General features: G+C 36.1%; 1 protein-coding gene across 5 annotated transcripts in view; it reads left to right on the forward strand.

The window, feature by feature from the left end:
- TOPAZ1 (testis and ovary specific PAZ domain containing 1) overlaps window positions 1-17,572 on the forward strand; it is a 42,949-nt gene that overhangs the window by 21,389 nt on the left and 3,988 nt on the right. For 4 of the 5 annotated variants that reach the window (XM_032107333.1, XM_032107314.1, XM_032107324.1 and 1 more), the window contains 11 exons: window positions 3,488-3,551; window positions 4,690-4,841; window positions 5,049-5,141; window positions 5,423-5,538; window positions 6,937-7,003; window positions 8,007-8,181; window positions 9,681-9,781; window positions 13,741-13,906; window positions 14,752-14,916; window positions 15,926-16,129; window positions 17,208-17,391. In XM_032107333.1, coding sequence (XP_031963224.1) covers window positions 3,488-3,551; window positions 4,690-4,841; window positions 5,049-5,141; window positions 5,423-5,538; window positions 6,937-7,003; window positions 8,007-8,181; window positions 9,681-9,781; window positions 13,741-13,906; window positions 14,752-14,916; window positions 15,926-16,129; window positions 17,208-17,391 — 1,487 coding nt within the window. The remainder of the gene's footprint in view (window positions 1-3,487; window positions 3,552-4,689; window positions 4,842-5,048; window positions 5,142-5,422; window positions 5,539-6,936; window positions 7,004-8,006; window positions 8,182-9,680; window positions 9,782-13,740; window positions 13,907-14,751; window positions 14,917-15,925; window positions 16,130-17,207; window positions 17,392-17,572) is intronic. The other variant, XM_032107342.1, reaches the window with a different exon arrangement.

Here is a 17,572-nt window from a genome sequence, read left to right on the forward strand (position 1 = left end):
TAGAAATACATCAGTGTGATTTGGTTTTATTGTTCTTAATGTTTTCTCTTTTCCTTAATATATCTCAAGAAAAAAGCTGCTTTATATTTTTTCTAATGCTTTCTAACCCCTTTGAAAATTTGTATGACGTCTTAAAAATACTAAGATAATTTGAGACTAGTTTTGTATGGAACATTTTTCCTTTTTTCTCAGGTGTGATATATCTTTGGCAGGCTGTAGTGAATATTTGCAATTTTCAGCTGGCTTATCTAAGTAATTGTGGTTTGTAGTGCTTCATTATATTACAGGCACATGAAAGAATTATTTGCCTAAAACTATTAAAAATCCATTCCCTTTGATTTTACTTGTGGCGCAGCACTCCAGCACACTTTCAACAGTTCTGCCCACCAACCCTAGCCAAAGTTTTGTGGTAGTCTGAAAGTATACCTGGGTTTTGTTTGTTTGTGTATGTATTTATGGTTTTAGACCTGTCAATTTAAAAATGATAATAGGCCAAGTACCTCATGGTGGCACCAAAGTACATAAACGAAAAACAGGTAAAGAAGCGACAAAGGCATCTAATCTTATACAAGAGGAATAAATCTCTTCAGGAACTGTTATGCAGACTGATAGTCCACTTGCTTAGAGCTGTGTTTTCAGTGATAATAGTTTCCAGCGTTTTTGAAGAGAAATACCTTTCCACATAACGTATATTTTTTTCTTTTTCTTTAAGTAACTGGTTGATGCTTTAAGGCATAACTTCCTAGTATATAACACTTTAAAGTTGTGGTTGATCACCCAACACAGTAGTGCTTGAATTCATAAAAACATCATATGTTTTGAAAATCAGCATACTCTTGAGCTCAGCAAGCTGTACACGTTACCAGTTTTTTGTCCTTTTTTTAGAAGATGCCTTTCATTTTCAAACAGTGAAATCTGTTTTGTATTAGGTAAACAAAACTGTTAAGACTGTTTTAAATACTTGCCAAAGTAAAGGGAGGGTGGATCTTAACAATATGGGTCAGTGATGGAGGGAGGGTAACGGAGATGAAGCTGGTCTCTTCTCATTGGTCCTCGGTGAAAGGGCAAGAGGCAGTGAGCTTAATACAGGAAATTGTTTTGTTCAAATGACACTTCGAGTGTAGCACAGACAATCATTTCATGGTTAAATAAGTTGTTTGAAAACATGTCTTTATGCAAGCTGTATTTCTCTTCGTGATTTTATTTTAGCTTTGTGTACCTTACTCATTAATTTTTTTGGACTCCTATCCATTAAAGAAATTTTTACTTTTTGTGGCTTCATATTCTCCTATTCCTTAATCCTATGAACCTCTTACCTGGAAACAAAATGGATATGAAATAGGATGATTTCTGCCTTCATTAGTGTTGTCTTAAACTTTGAGACCTTGGGTATATGCTTCTGTTGTGGTGGACTTTGGTTTTGTTTTTTTAAGGTGGCTTCCTAAAGAAATGAGATTCTACATTGTCCTTTTGTTACTGTCTCTAACCACCACTAAACGACCTTTGAACCTTTTGGTCAGTTTCAGCCACGCTGAATAGAGTGTGCATCTCAAAGCTTCCACAGCTTACAGAAACTTCCTGTAAGAACGATCCTGGTTTTGATCTCACTGAGATAAAGGCTGCACTATGGGAGTTTCTCCCTTATTAAACAATAGAGTGGGCACTGAGTGGAGATGCTGAAGTATTTACTGAATTCCTGTGCTTGTTCTTCTGAATAAGCACATCTGTGTTACTGTAGTAGGACCATGTTTTACTGGAGATTTGGTTGGTTGATTGTATAAGATAGAGAGGCCTTTACTATGGTTTTTATTAAATTGTCATGTTAAATGAATCATGGAATCAACTGATAGATGACAGAATAGTGTGATTTACACTGCCTTTTGAAAATAGGAATCATCTCTTTCATGTACCTTAATTCAAAATCTATTACAGCTAACTCAAAATTTAAAGATTCTTATATTTTTATAGTCTGTGGGTGCAGTTACACCTTTCAAAATTGGAACAACTAAATCAACTGAAGCCTTCTAGAAGGTGTAAATGAATAACACATTTAGTTTCTTTTATTAATGTATTACAGCATGTCCCATGATTAAATACTACTACAAGTGGGTTGTCCAAGCAATTTCACAATACTTGGAACAGTCAGAGCTCCAGATGCAATCTTGGCTTTTTTTGGGAGTCAGTCCAAAGAAGGAGAAAAACAAATTCCAAAAGAAAGCAAACTGATTTCCATACTATAAGCATGTGCTGAAATTTTTTCTGGAAATGCCCTCAGCCACCTGGGAGTATAGATTTGGATTAAATGAGTTAACCTGTTCTCAAGTGACACTTCACATATATTAATGATCAAAAATTTGACATGATTTTCTGAAAGATATATCCTGGACTATAGTTCAACATTACAATACTGCTTCAAAATAAAAACAATAAGATTTATTTATACTTAGGTGTTTTCGTATTCTTTGGCTTGATGATCTGAACAGGTTAATGGTTTTAAAAAAAGAAAGATGTCTTGGCCATAAACCAGTGTCTTCTGTTTTGATGACAATTCATTTGCTGTATAATTAACTTCATGAGTGAATCCTGTGTTATTTTGAAGTTGCATGTAAAAATATACCTGATTCAGTTCTGTAATGCCATGACATTTAGGGCATTTTTTGTCTCTTGATGTTTAACTATTTAACAAAATTGTATTAAATACGACCGATGTACATTGTTGTGCAGAAAGACTGTAAATGCTCCAGAAGTGACACAGACTTTCTAAAAAGGGGGTGGAGGTTTTCCCTAACTTGGAATTCTAAGATGTAATATCAGTAGTCTTTATTTCTTCATCTGCAGAGATGGAGCAAAACATAAGTATCACAAAGCTGACAGCTTAAGATGTTAAGACAAGAATGTTCCAGTATCAAATAACATTAAAATACCTAGGTGTGGATTTTTTTTTTTTGGTCAAGTCAGTCTGTGGTGAAATGGCTCATTAAATGAAGTTAGTTCTGAGTTTTTTGTTCTGTGTCCTTATGAGTGATTCTTTGTGACAAATCAGTGTTACCATTTTCATTTCTGGATGATTTTTTGACTTCTTAGTTGGTACGTGAATGTAATTTTCACTTACCATGTTTCACTTTCACATTTTTGCTTCCCTTTCTTCATTTATAGTCTGCCACATTTATACTAATTCTGAAGTGACTGCATTTTCAAATTCTTTTTTTGTTTGTTTGCTGTGAGTAAATACACACATACAAATATTTGTGGTCCCAGCAGCCTCTTTCCCAAACATTTATCTGCATTATTTTTCTGTTAGATTTGCTGGCCTTTTGACAGAGCCTTTGCCTACAGATCCCATTACCTTCTTACATCATTTGTCAGTATGTATGGCTTAAATAGAAGCAATGTAAAGCTCATTATATAATAGAACTCATGTTTGTGGGTAGTTCTTTTGTTTGGCATAAACTGAGGTTACATTTTACTATAATTTTTTTTTTAACAGATTTGCATGGCAATTCTTAGGACATACATTAGTATCAAAGAATCAGGTCTCCTAAAACGTGCAGGTATGGTATAGTAATAGCTGCTGATGTATCTTTGATACTTAGCTTATTTAAAGCAAATTAAATAGTCTGTTAAGAGAGAAATGGTTGCCTCTTCAGTAGTGAATAAAAAGTTCTTACTTCAAATGAAAGAATACATTCAATCCCTCCGTTTTCATGGTTCAGTTTCCCAGTAAGGCTAGAAATTTACATATGCACTTGCCTGGGGAGGTTGTTAGAAATCTTACTTCCACATAAAATGAACCTAACCTGACTGTAACTAGACTTGGGAGTAGAAATATTTAAATGGGGCAGGGAGGAGGTTTAAAAGAACCCAAATTTTATTAAGGTGCTTTTGAACACCCTGGCCAAACATCAAAAACTGAAAAACTTGAGAATGGAAGCTCTTGAAATTAAGTGTTGCTACTGTACCCACCCCAAACAGCTTTAGTTTAGTCCTTACACCATATATGCGAACAGTTTTGATTAACGCATTTTAGGGACTGCAGTTCGTTCAGATCCTTCTGAGCCTTTGAGTTCAGTCAGAAAGGGCTTTTATTTTGTTTCTACTCTGAAGAGTGATTCCTTTTATACCGGTCCTGAGCATTCTTTTAAGTTTTTGAAAGCTTCTTAGAGTGTAGCAGAATGAGAACGGGGAATTCAGTTGCACCCTGTGCTGCAATGTTCCTGTGCTGAGCACATGAGTGTTTTAACGTGGGTAACACTGGCTACCAGCAGGCTATAGGATGTGTTTATCAAGGAAGGGTAGCACTGGAACAGGTTCTAAGAGCATCCACTGTAACACTGCACTTCACTTCCTGTCTGGAAAGGCCTTACTACCTTGATGCACATACCAAATCTAACGGGGGTTTGTGCATTCTTCTTGTGCTGCACCAAATCAGCTAAGCTTTCTTGGAACCTTCAGGGCTTACAGTGCTCAGTTCAGTGATACAACATATTTCAGCATAGTCAGTCTGGTTCTGGTAAGGTTAACACTGTATTCAGACTGGATCCTTTCACCCATATTTCTCCATATCCCTGTCCCTAAGATTTTGGACAATTAAGTGTTGTTACACTGTCTCTAAAATGTAAGGAAATAACTTGTTTAAATAGTTGGCATCAGTTAACCCCAAAGTGAAATTCAATTTAATTGCTTTTGCAGTCCAAATATTTGTGCAGTACTACAAAGAAGTTACTCCTGGTGCAGATTTTGCTTCTGAAGTGCTGAATGGTCTTCTTGTTTCATTGCTCAACAACTGTTTGTTGCAGGAAGTATTTCAGATACTGAATGCAATTGTACAGATCAAGACACTGGTAGGTGACTTTGTAGTATTTTTTAAACCTTAGTTTCATAATTTTAGTTTTTTGAGTACTATGCCATTTGTAGTAATAGGTTTGTTTTTACTCTGGTACTCAAATCTTGGGTGAGGGGAGTAATTCAGAATACCCTATTATAAAATCTCTAAGCTTTGTAATTGAACAGAGTTGCAAAACTGATTGTGCTTTTTTTGTCTATATTAGCCAGCTGTAGATGTTCTTCTGAAAGTTTTTGAGCATGTGGCTTCTTTGAATATAAGAAAAGCTGTGCCTGCATTAATCAGTACCTTTTGTAAGGTATGAGTTTTGTTTGTTCTACTGCTGCTTGTTGGAATTTCTGAAATACGTTGCCTGTTTTAAAACTCAAACATATCAATTGAAAAAACAATACTGAAATAATATTAAATGTGTTACTATGAGAAGCTGAATTTGTGGTATCAGTTTTCATTTATTCCTTCGTTTTTCAGTGAGTTTCACTGTGATTTTTCCCAGTGTTGTTTGCCACTTACTTCTGAAGATATGTTAAGTCATCACAATTTCTTGTATACTTACTTTTCTTACCTTGTTTGGTATTACAGCTCATTGATGCTGGTATGTACCTTGAGTTAGAACATTTTGACTACATTATTAAGTTACTCCACCAATTGCAAGTTTCCAGTTGGGAAATGAGTTCTGTTTTGAACATAAAATCCAGGTATGTCTTTAAGGAGCTGTTCTAGTTATAGCTGTCTAGTTCCTTCTTCAGCATCTATTTTTATAAATTTATGTGAAATCTGTAAGATGTTTTGGATGAAAATACTATCATATCATGCCTAATTGTATTTTAAAGCACTGTCAATCTGCTGTGTTTCAAAGATCAAGGATTGTTAAATCAAAACTTAGATTCTGACCTCAATTATTAGTTTTTTCCGTATCAGTCATCATTGTACAATCTGCTGCCAGCAGTGGTACAAGTTTATATAGCTAGCCAAATTAGAAATATCATGGTTTAATGTATCATTTAGGCCCACATAAGCAAACAGTATTTCGAGGCATAAGAGGATTAGTAATAATATGAAGTAGTTTTCTACTTTCCTTTACAGTGTGACTACATAAACATTTGTGCCAACACTGCTAGGGAGGAGGGTCATTTTTTGAGTACTGCTGGAATATGCTGGGCAAAATGTCGAATCTGTTCCAAAACTGCTGGTACTTCCCATTGCTTGAACAAGATTGGATCCTTTTTCTTTTTTGTATCATCTGCATCATACACACACACACACACACAAGTTGAGAAACTAAATTTTGATTCATAAACATACCTTTAATTCTTAGAGCAAACCAAACATGCAACCTCTGCTGTCTGAAAACAAGTCACCACAGTTCCAACTGAAAGCACTGTAGAAATTACTTGCTGCTTTTGCATACTCTTCTCATACAGTACCTTCAGCCATGGATCTCAGTGTTTTACTAGTGCAACCTACCACACACATTGGAGGTAATTTTTATCACTTCTTTTATCAGGAATCTGCTTCACAAAGGCATGACCTCTTGCAGGTTGCCTCAGTATGTACGTGTGTTCAGCCGAAGGTGAGAAATGATCTGTATCTATGAAGACTGAGCAGCTGTGCTGCTTCAGCTACATGTGTTGGCACATTCTTGTGTAGGTTATGTATCTCTTCATGATAGCATCTCACTGGGAAGATGAATCCATTGTTTCAGTAGCAGCACCAGAATGAAGTGTTGTGCTCCTAGGTACTTGAAGGTAGCACTTGTCATTTTATGTCAGACATACAGACAACGCAGTTCTGCATTTACTTGGTGGACTGCAAGTCTTATTTGTACCTTTTCAGTTACATTCCTACTGAGGGAAGGGAATATATTCTGTGAAAATAGCTCTGCTCAGTTATTTGTTTAATACGTGCGCTAACTTCCCTTGGCAAGATTTTAAATGAGTGTTTTCAGTGTGCATTACACATTTGTGTAATGTGAAGCAAATAGGATCAAAAATCACATCAGTTCATTGTTCATATGTTATAATTTGCTGTTCACCTTCTGCTAGTTCAATAGGATGTGTTAAAATTTAAGTATTCTTTTTTTTTTCATTTGGAAGAATTAAGGAAAGATATTTTGAAAAGACATGGATTTTTGACTTCAATTTGGCAGTGGCTGAAATTCAGGTACAGTACGTGCATTCTTCATTACTTCTTTTAAATCTACAAGATATAGCAATTTTTACACCTTTTTAAATTAGTGGGCTTTATTGTTAAGTATAGTGAGCTTATAGACAAAATACATCTATGCAAAGCCATGTTTGGGAAGGCTTTGCATTGGGAAGGCTTTTTCATGCAGGAGAAAACTCTCAAGGGCCTTTCTGTAATGTCAGTATTTCAATTTACATACTTGTAGTTTTTATCTTCGTTTTGCATCAAATTCAAAGATTTTGTAACTTCAGGTATTTATTTCCTCTGCTTTACATTTGTTGTGCTTGTTATTGGTAGTGGTACATCATTCACCAAAAATTTATTTAATACCTTATTTAGCAGATAGAATTCATATCTAGTATAAAAAAACATAATTGTAAAAGCTGCAATTGACAACATTGAGCAGGTAATTTAAAGAATAAGAAAATATTTTGAAACATTATTTGGACACTTGTGTCTTTCCTATTCAAGGTCAGATTACTCATTATGCACAGTTGTAATATAATTTACATATTATCACACATCCTGTGCAGATCCAGAGATTGAAATATAAAAAGGGAAAAAACCGGACTGATTTTTTACTCCTTTAACACCGAAGTCATCAAGTGATCTGGGAAGCAAAAGACTAATTCATATAGAAAATAGCCATAAATTCAGCATGCATCATGGGAAAAAAAACCCAAACCTGTATAAATGCGAGTTCCTAAATAGGATGAATAAGTTATGAGCTTTCTCAATTGGGGTCATGACATGAAAAAAGGAATTTAGTTTTTTGAGGGACAGAAGTAATTAGCAGTCCATGAAAGTTTGGCGACATGTAACTGCCATATGAACATGAAGGTTCTTGGCAGTAGCGTTTCATCTCCATTTTTTTCTTCTTTAAGTCCTATCCCAGGTACATATCTCAAATTTCAATGTATTTTCTGTTTGGTTTTCTGGAAACAGGTTTACTTACGTTTATCCTTTGCCTTCTTTACAGCATTGCAAGGAGAAAAGGGATTGGTCCAAGATGGGAGCTTTGTATCTTAATGCAAGAACTGGATGTGAACATTTTGATGATCTTCAGAAATTATTTTTATCTATGGCTGAAATTCTAACCAAAGATTCTGAGACAGACAGACCAGGAGTCCCTTTTTGCGATTTTGCTGATGCAGGTAAAATTAAGATGCAAGAAGTGCTTTTTGTAGAGTTTTTAAAAGATATTAGAAATCAATTCATATCGTTTTCTGATTATTAGTTAATTTTATGTTACAATATTCTGAATGTTTTGAGGTGCAAATACAATCAACTGTAGTGTTCAGAAGAAGCTATTTTCCAGTAGAAGTAAAGTGCGTAGTTGCTTACACTTAAAGTCAAGGAAGGCACTGAAGGAGGAACAGTAGTTTTGTGAAATCGAAAAGAGAACCCAGAATTCATGATCTTTTAATAAAAATGGTCTATGCTCAGGACAAAGGCAAATGTGTTTAAGTATTGTCATGTGAAGTGTCACACTGTGTTAATAGCATAAACAAACTTCAGTGCTGTAAATATATATATAGCTATGTATTTTAAAACACATTGAACAGGTTACATCATGTATACAATTTGTACTTCTTTTTTAGTAAGTTGGATTTTTAGAATTATTTTATTCTCTAAAGAACCAATGGTTTCTGCAAGGGCTGGGTGCTCAAGAACCCAATGTTTTAATAGTTGTGGCAGGTTTTCTTGCCTCTTTGCTCTCTATGTCCCTTCATCTGCATATCTGTATCATTCTTCCTGATAAGTTTGCAGATTGCTGAGGCTTGGTGAAGTGTTAGTGGGACATTAAATCATTTTATAAAGGATTACTTAGATATTTTTCAACCTGTGTTATCTACTAAAACGTAGTGAATATTTATTCCAGATATGTGACATATGCTTTCTGACCACAGACTTTCGTATTATAAAAAAGCCGTCAGAGCTTCCAGTCGGGACACAGAGAGAAGATTTTGTCAGAGCTTGGGACTTAGTCTGCCTTCCCTAGAGCAGTGGTCTCCTAACTGATAAGCATCTCCATCAGTAAAAAATTTTTGAGCACCCACAGTTTATTTATTTATATATTATATACAAGTGCTACTACACCAACGTATTAAATTCATTATAAACCATACACAAAAATAGGAATTACAAATAAGAGATAAATATTAAATAAACACTACATTTTAAAGTATTTTACTTATTTTTATTTTCAAATAGTACAAAAAAAATTTCCTTCCCACAGCTGAATGGATTGTTGTGCTCACACCCTACTTTGAGACCACTGCTCTGAAATACTAACAGTGCTTCCAAAGAGGTTGTGATTACTTAGTTCTGCAATTACCAAAATTTCTTTGTGGTGTCAGAAAATGTAAAGCTTACTTTACAAATAATGATGTTATTACATTATGCCATTACATGTCCAAGCATTTTGTGGATGACTTAGACTGCTATGGAATATTGTCTGAAAAAACTATAGTTATTTACCCTACTTCTGGTGTTAAGACTTAGGAAGTTGCTACTTTCAATGGAAAATATTTCAGAACATGTATTTAGTATTTTCACAATGACTGTGTTTTTGAAATGTGTGATTTCTTTAAAACTGCATTTACATGTTAAAAAAAAGAAGATTAAAAAGCCTTTTTGTTCTTCCTTCCAGTAATGAAAAATTCACACCATAATGAAGCAGACAGACTTTTCATTGGAAGGACTGGGATAAGCGTAATGTATTCGTATCACAAAGTACTGCAGTGGGTAAAGGTATGCAGGGCTAGAGGAACCTGTCTGGAAGAAAAAAAATTAGTTATTTCTCTTCTGGATATTAAACAGTGTTTCTCTAGTGGAATGACTGGGTGTGCCACCTGCCTCCCAGTTGTCTTACTACTTCCTAATTGTCCAGCTGGACCGAAGCATTTTATTATGCCTTTCTGAGCAGTGGTCTTCTACATCATAGCCCATCATAACTTGGTCTTGCAACTTAGAAACTGATTGCTCGTGTTCATCTTGTGATTTTTCTGAGCTGAGGTTGAACAAAGAGACGGGTCTTCCTGAAATTCTGGGGTGAGGTGCTGATGGGATTGTTTCCCAGAAATGTCATTTTCTTCCACCTGGCAATCATGCCGCATTCTGAGATCTCCAACTCAAGTGATATTTAGAGAAGTTTGGGCTATTTCCTGCACTTGGTGCTTCTGCATCTGACCTCAAATGGAACAGATTAAGGCCAGGAAGACAGAAGAGCAACATATCAAGGCTGCACTTGATGAACTGCTTATTCTCCAGAACACTGCTGGAAGTGCTTTTCTTCCACTGAATCTAAGTTCTGTGAATCTTGCAAAACTCAGACATCACAAAGAAATACCTTTGCAATCATATCTTTGCTGTCAAATACTACACAGGGCCAGGGCTAAGAGACTAGACTTTTGACTGGATGTTTTACATTCCTTAGGCCTCAGGCAGTATTGGTCATAATTCCACTGCAGCAAGATCCATTTCAATGTTAAATTTGTCTTTTTCTTCCTGGAAGGAGCCAGTGCGTACCAAACCAGATCTCTTACAGAAAGCAACATGACAAGTGACAGCATAAGAAATTATATAAACCACCAGTGATTTTAGAGTGTGTTTTGGTCAGTGATCACATTCTGAACTTGGGCCTGATCCTTTCAGCTACTAATTATGCTGTACTGGGATGTTCCTCATCCCATATTAGATGATTTCTACCATGAATTTTTATGAATGGAAGCAAATGCTCTCATCCCCTTTTGTCTCTTGAGGTTTTGGGTTGGCTTTTTTGTGAGTTATCATCAGGGAACCCTTTCTGGTTCGCATCAAGGAATTAAATTGTCTTTTGTACGATTGTCTCTAGGGGATGACCTTCAGGAATTCTGTTATGTAAAAAACCTGTGCAGTGCTCAGTCTGTTTCCAGGATCAAACCGAGTCCCAGGAGATACTTGATAGAGGGGCTTAGTCTAGCAGCACGATACCTGTTCTGATGAATCATTAATTTTGCAGCATTGGCTTCTTGAGTTGAGTGGTCTTTGGCAGGTCCCTATCAAGCTACAGCACAGTGTGGTACTGTTTAAGAGTAAAAGGAAGGAGAGAGGGTCTTTCCATTAGCAGTTTACTAATACTGCGCTAGAACTTTTTAGGCGTTTTTGTTCCACAAAACTTAGCAGTTAGAACAGTTAAGATACTCCTGACCACAGAAGAGAGAATCTAAATTCTTGGCATTGAGGTGTGGTAGTGCTCACATGCCCACTGAGGAATTTAGTTTGGCTTGGGGTTTGGCTGTCTTCTTCAGCATATGTTTGTGTGCCTTCACACATTTTAGCTGTTTTCCAGATCCATCTTAAGGGAGAGCCTGATCTTGGATTGCACAGCTCCTGACATTTCAAGGAGATTCATTTTCATGTCCTAATTTCAGAGGTGCAAGGTGTGAAAAGCATGTGTAGTGTCACTCTTGTACAACGTGAGTTACTAAAAGTAGATGCTTCTTATGATACTATGATTTCTTTCATGTCTAGAGCAAAAGATCTTTGTTTCTTTGAGAGTGTTTTGTTAGGCCTCAAACCTACTTCTTAAGAGATAACTGACAAGATCCTCGAACAGTGTTGTAGACAACCTGTGTTGACCATATCAGAGTGTGAATGAGGCTCTGCTCTGAATGATTTTTATCAGAACTGGCAGATCCCAAATTGATCCCTGCTTCAGGGAGCTGTCATTCTTACCTCTCTCTACCAGTTTCACTCCATTATGTGTATCAGATAAATCCCTAATCCTGTGGTTATGGGCTAGTATCAACTTGATACTGTGTCTTTCTTGCTCCAAACGTGGTCCAGAAAGTAAGGTAGTAATGGCTTTGCTCTTCCTGCTCTGCCCAAATTAATTTTGGCTTTAGGACATGCCTTGTGCTGTTTTATGAATATGTTGGACTGCCTGAAACTCTAAATGTTTTTCCTTCAAGAATGTCAAACCCCTTTATTGCAGCGCTTTGGTGATTAGTGGCTCTTGGGGGTAAAATATGTATGCTCCTTGGTCCTGAAGAGAATATTCTTTGTAAGAGGCAAGGAAAGTTCATAGAACAGATGTACTTCAAAAAAACATGCAACATGAATATGTCTTGTATGGAGACAGCTCTTCAAGCAACTCTAGACTGCTTTCTGGATATTTACTTGTAGAGAATTCTGTAACATCAGTGCTCCTTTGGCAGCTGTTTCATCCACTTCCTATTTCAGCTTTTTCTTGAAAGACACTGCTATGGTTTATTTTTACTCAGGTTTTTAGTATTTCAGAGAATTGGTCAGAGGTTCTAGTCCAGTTAAGGATCTCATTCCACAACTGCATTTTAATTGAGTGCCCTTCCTTTAAGGATCATTTTTCTGCTTATAGCTGCATACTTTCCATCTTTCTATAAAGACCACTTCCTAGTGGCCCCTTCTTTTCCAGAAGGGTGGAATAGACACAGATCCTCCTTAATTTTATATTTCATTTCTGGTTTGCCCTTAAATTTCAAGTTTCACCTGAGTCTTTCTGGTATGTAATTTTCCCCTTCAGCCACATACATCTATAGTTTAATGGGTTCTTTACACCTTAGATGTTAACTGAAGTTAATGTTCGTATTTTTTATGGGTTATGCTGAAATAAATGATCGCAGATACCTGTAGGCCTTCAAAAGAGTCCAATTTTGAGCACATACCAGTTCATAGTGTATATGTACATAGGCATAAAGCATTTTTAAAAAATGAGCTTATTAATAAGTAACTCTGTCAAGTTCTCTGTTCTCCTAAACCTCTCTTTCCCTCTGCCTCCATGGCCCTTGCTCTGCCACCACAGTGCATGCTCACACACGACCACAGTTTTTAATAAGCCACCTCCTCATTGATGCACCCGCTAAGCAAGAGCTGAAACACATCTGGTTTGGAGTTTTGTCTTTGTTCCTTGACTAGCAAGGTGCAGCCAGGCAGGACAAGTATTGAATTCTGCCTGGCCCTGCTCTGCTGGAGACATGATTTTGATACCTCACCTTGACTCGATCATCCTCTTTTTTAGATTCAGATCTTAATTGAGACTGCTACTTTTCTTCCATTTTTGACTGAAAGGGACAGCCAAAAAGTTAAGATGAAGTTTCTCTAGAAAACCAGTCTAAATATCAATCTGGAATCCAGTGATAAAGTTGTTGGTTCTTACAGTGTTGGCCGGTTAGGCCCAGCTTCTTCCAGTTTATTGTCCTGCTGCATACAATCATCAGTGTTTCCTTTGACTTATGCTGGAGTAATTATTTCAGTTTAACAATTACATCTCTGCTGCAAAATGGAAATTCTCTGTATGATATTTTAGAATTTCGTAGATTGTGTAGTACTGAATGGAATCAAAATTAAAAATATTAATAAACCAAAGTAAGCAAATACAAATTAATTACAAAGTATATAATGTCAGTACAGTATTTTTAATATAATAGAAATAATGTTATGGGTAATAGTGTCTTGGGAACTCTTTGACAAGAGATTGGTAGAGTTTTTTTGTCTACATAGTAAACAAAACTAAACTCTTCATTAGAAGTTTTACTATACTTCACCCCTGACTTAGTTTGGATAACTGAACTGATACCTATAAGCATGTAAACTAAATTAAATCTGCTCTATTTTATGTAAATATACTCTGTGTTCATTGATGTCACTGCTTTCTCTGACCTTCCCCCTTTCCCTTCTCCCTCTTATACTAGGGAAGGAAGGTTTTGGATAAACTGCATGAGCTACAGATACATTTTACACTCTTGAAAGGACTTGTAGGTGCAGCGAGGTCAGCATCGAGGTGTCAGATTGTTAATAAAGCTGCAGAAATCTTTCTTCATTCTGGCAATTTGGATGGAGCAACAAGGGTATTGAGAGGTAAGCTTGTCTTACAGTTTTTACTTAAATTTGAACAGTTACATTTGAATTTGTCACTTCTATGACAGATTTCAGATAAAAGTTACAAGTTGGTCTGTGTTACTAAATACAGTTAATAATACTGAGGCAACAAAGGAAATGTGATCCATCTTACTGGTTAGTATTCTTCTTGAAATGTATAAGAAATATTACAACTAATGCCTGATTTTTTTCAGAAGTTTTCACAGTATTCTGCTATCAACGCCATTCTACCCGCAAATCTGCCATGAGGGAGGAGTGCAGCTTGGAAAATGACCTTGTCCCATGTGTAGTTTTCCTTTGAACCAGGGGGCATTCTGTGTCAAAAAAATTTCTGGCTTGGGTAGAAGCAACATTCCTTTGCACCTCACAGTATCCCCATTTAATATAATTGCTTTAGAACAGTATCATATTTCTGCAATTATTACATACGGCTTCTCGGAATTCTGATTGCTGAAAAGAGAAGGAATTCAGAAGCATAAAGAATAAAATGTATGCTATAAAGTGATATTGAGGTTGTAAATTTGCTATTCAGTTTTATAGCTGTACATATATGCATATCTATATATGCCTATCTATATACTGACAGTCCATTTTACTGCAGTGATATTTCACAAAAGGGATGATTTACAATATAAAGGTTCAGAGAATCAGTCTGAGGAGTGTTGGTCATAAGGAACAAATTATTAATAACTCGAGCTGCACTTTCTGTACAATTCAGAAATCTGTGTCATGGTACAGTTTACAGTACATTCTTAATGGTCAAACGTCTCAACATCCAGAAGTTCCAGTTCCTAGAAATAACACTGCACTGTTGTTTGCCACAGAGTCAGAGTGGATCACAGATGCACCGTTGTGGCCCTGTGATAAAATGGACATCCTTAATCGACATAATCTGTTATGTGCAATAGTGCACAAATACTTGAGGAAGAGTTTGTACAGGCAGGCACTTGAAGTTCTGCAGAACTTACCAGGTTTGCAGAAACATTCTGGTAAGTAAAGAAAAAGATTTTATTATTATTTTATTTTAGCTCTGTGTCAAGAGCTAAAAATTTAACAGGTGATTCTGTGCTGTTCTTGTAGTGTTTTCTAGCTAAAATTTGTTGAAGAAGTAAGATGGGTTTATACAGGCCTGTTTCTTTTGTTGTGCTCTGCTGCTCTTGCTGCACATGTGCACACACTTGGATGGATGTGCACACAGACCTGTCCTCTTTTGCTCAGTTACACAGGGCAACAGGAAGTACCCATTAAATTTTTAAGGATCATACACAGTCTATACAGTGAGATAAAATAGGGATATTTTAGTTTTATTTTATCTTAATTTCAGGTGAATGAGGTGGGGATCTTTTTCTTTAACTGAGCTAGCCAGCATAAGTGTCTCTTACATACTATGTCAAGAACCGAGTGCTCTTTCAGGCTCAATTTATCTGACAAATTTTGGATGAGTACTTCAAAATGAGATACAGTTACTTAGGCTCCACTGAGGAAACCTCATCTGATTCCTGTGTGTAGGACTCAGTCTACTGCCAGTTATGCTTTTAGGTATGTTAGGAGAGATTGGTTGGAGGACCTTCTACTTAGAGGATCTAGTTCTTTGAGTTACGAGGTGAATACAAGGCTGCTCAGTCCTGCCAAAAAGGAGACGGTTCAGAGTAAAAGTAGAAGCAGAAAACCAAGGGGATTTTTATTGGTGGAAATCTTAAATCTAGAGATCAGGTGAAGATTGTATTTATAGGCTTGAGCAAGTGAATGTATTTTTATCTGATTCTCTTGGTTTTGGCAGCAAATTATTACTTGAACCTTAACACTTCTCCATCACAATGTGAATGAACTACTGTATGAGAAGACTTTTGATGAATAAAGCATTCATGTTAGTCCAACCTTGTTCCATCTTGCTGATAGAGGCAAAAGTTCTGATTTAGGTACTGATTGATAAAAAATCCTTCAACTAGATTTGCATTTGAATTAATTCAGCTGTTAACGTCCTTAATTTCATTTCAGATATTGTAGATGCTTCTCAATACAGCTGCCTTTTTAACAAGCTGATAAATGCCTGTTTTGAGAACAAGAACCTCGGGGTTTCGTCTTCTGCAGTAGACTTCATGCTTTCCAAAAAAATTGCTATTGATTTTTTTTTACTTAGAAGATTAATCACAGCTTTGGGAAGAAGTTCTTTATGGTATAAAGCTAGGACCTATTACAAAAGTAAGTTGCTTCTTAAACAATATCCTCCCCTTACATTCTTTGGATAATATGCTCATAACAGCTCAGTCTGTTGGGGAGAAATGAGTAAGAAGAAAAACAGTACTTTCTGTGTCACTCTCGGGAATTTATTTGAAACCAAAATACTTACTAGGAAATGGTGAGTTGAAAATAAGAATCAGTGCATACTACCTGGCATGAAATAAATGTAATAATGATAAAATTAGTTTTTACATTCAGTTTCAGAATTTCAGATATGTGAACCCTGAAATGGTTGAAAAGTGCATCATCTTTACTTTCTCTTCTAGGCAGATTAGATTTCCTGATACTTCTAGAAGTATAACCGCTATCTCCATGGTGGTAATATTATTAATATTTAAGATTTGAGAAGTCTGGCTCATTAGTTTATCCTAACTATAAGAAAATTCCTTTCAACTAAAAGCTAATAGTCTGTAATTGTTTTCAGCTCCCCGTTTCTGAGCTAAGTTAATACTGAGTGTGCCACTCTGCCTAGGGTCCTTCCATATTGTCACATTATTTACTGTTTGATTCTGTCTTAGAATTGTTGAGGCTAGCAGACTTCATAAAGAGTCCATCCTTGCTGGGATGGATACTTGGTTTTGTTAACATTAAAATGATTGTTTTTCCTCATCTCTTTTGGGTTTTTTCCCTTGAAATGCTCTATAGGTTGGGTTGCTGGGATCATGTGACAGAAGACAGGGGAACAAAGCAGGAGATGCTGTTCAGATGTTCTCTCACTTTAACCATGATTAGCAGCTTCTGTCTGACCTGCCTAAATTGTACTTGTATTATTACACACTTGGTGTCCCCAGACTTCTGACAGAGCTTTTTAATCATAGCTGATAATACTCACTGAAAAAAAAAAACAACAAACATTTTACAACAGTGAATATTATGTGTGAATACTGTCTGCTGTGTTCTCAAATCAGGCCATTTCATAGATGAAATAGTAAAATCCATTAGGGATTTGGGTTTTTCCACATTTAGTCACACAGGAGAAAACAGATCTATATTCAGTTTCGGTAATCCTAATTCCTCGTGTTTCCACATTTACTCTCAGATGCTTTATCGCTGGGTTGCTACCCAGAGCTGCAGGGAAATTTATGTCACAAACTTCTGAAGATTCCATCTTACCTGTCTGAAGTTGAGATGCTGTTGACCATTGAAATATTTCTTGTTTCAAATGCCAGTGATATTCAAAGTCTGAGGACTACTAGTCAGACTCTTCAAATAATACTGAAAAGGTTCGTTGTCAGACATGTACCATTTTGATTGTATTTGTTCAGGTGATCATGTAAGTAATAGTTCTTATTTTCCTTATCCTTCCCAAAGAATATATCTCTTAATTTTGTTCCTTGGATAAGTGAGAAGTTTTTTATCTCTTGTTTCCATGTGTATGCTATTGTATGTCTGTTTCCTTAAAGA

Source organism: Corvus moneduloides, chromosome 1, assembly GCF_009650955.1.
Source record: "Corvus moneduloides isolate bCorMon1 chromosome 1, bCorMon1.pri, whole genome shotgun sequence".
NCBI lineage: Eukaryota > Metazoa > Chordata > Aves > Passeriformes > Corvidae > Corvus > Corvus moneduloides.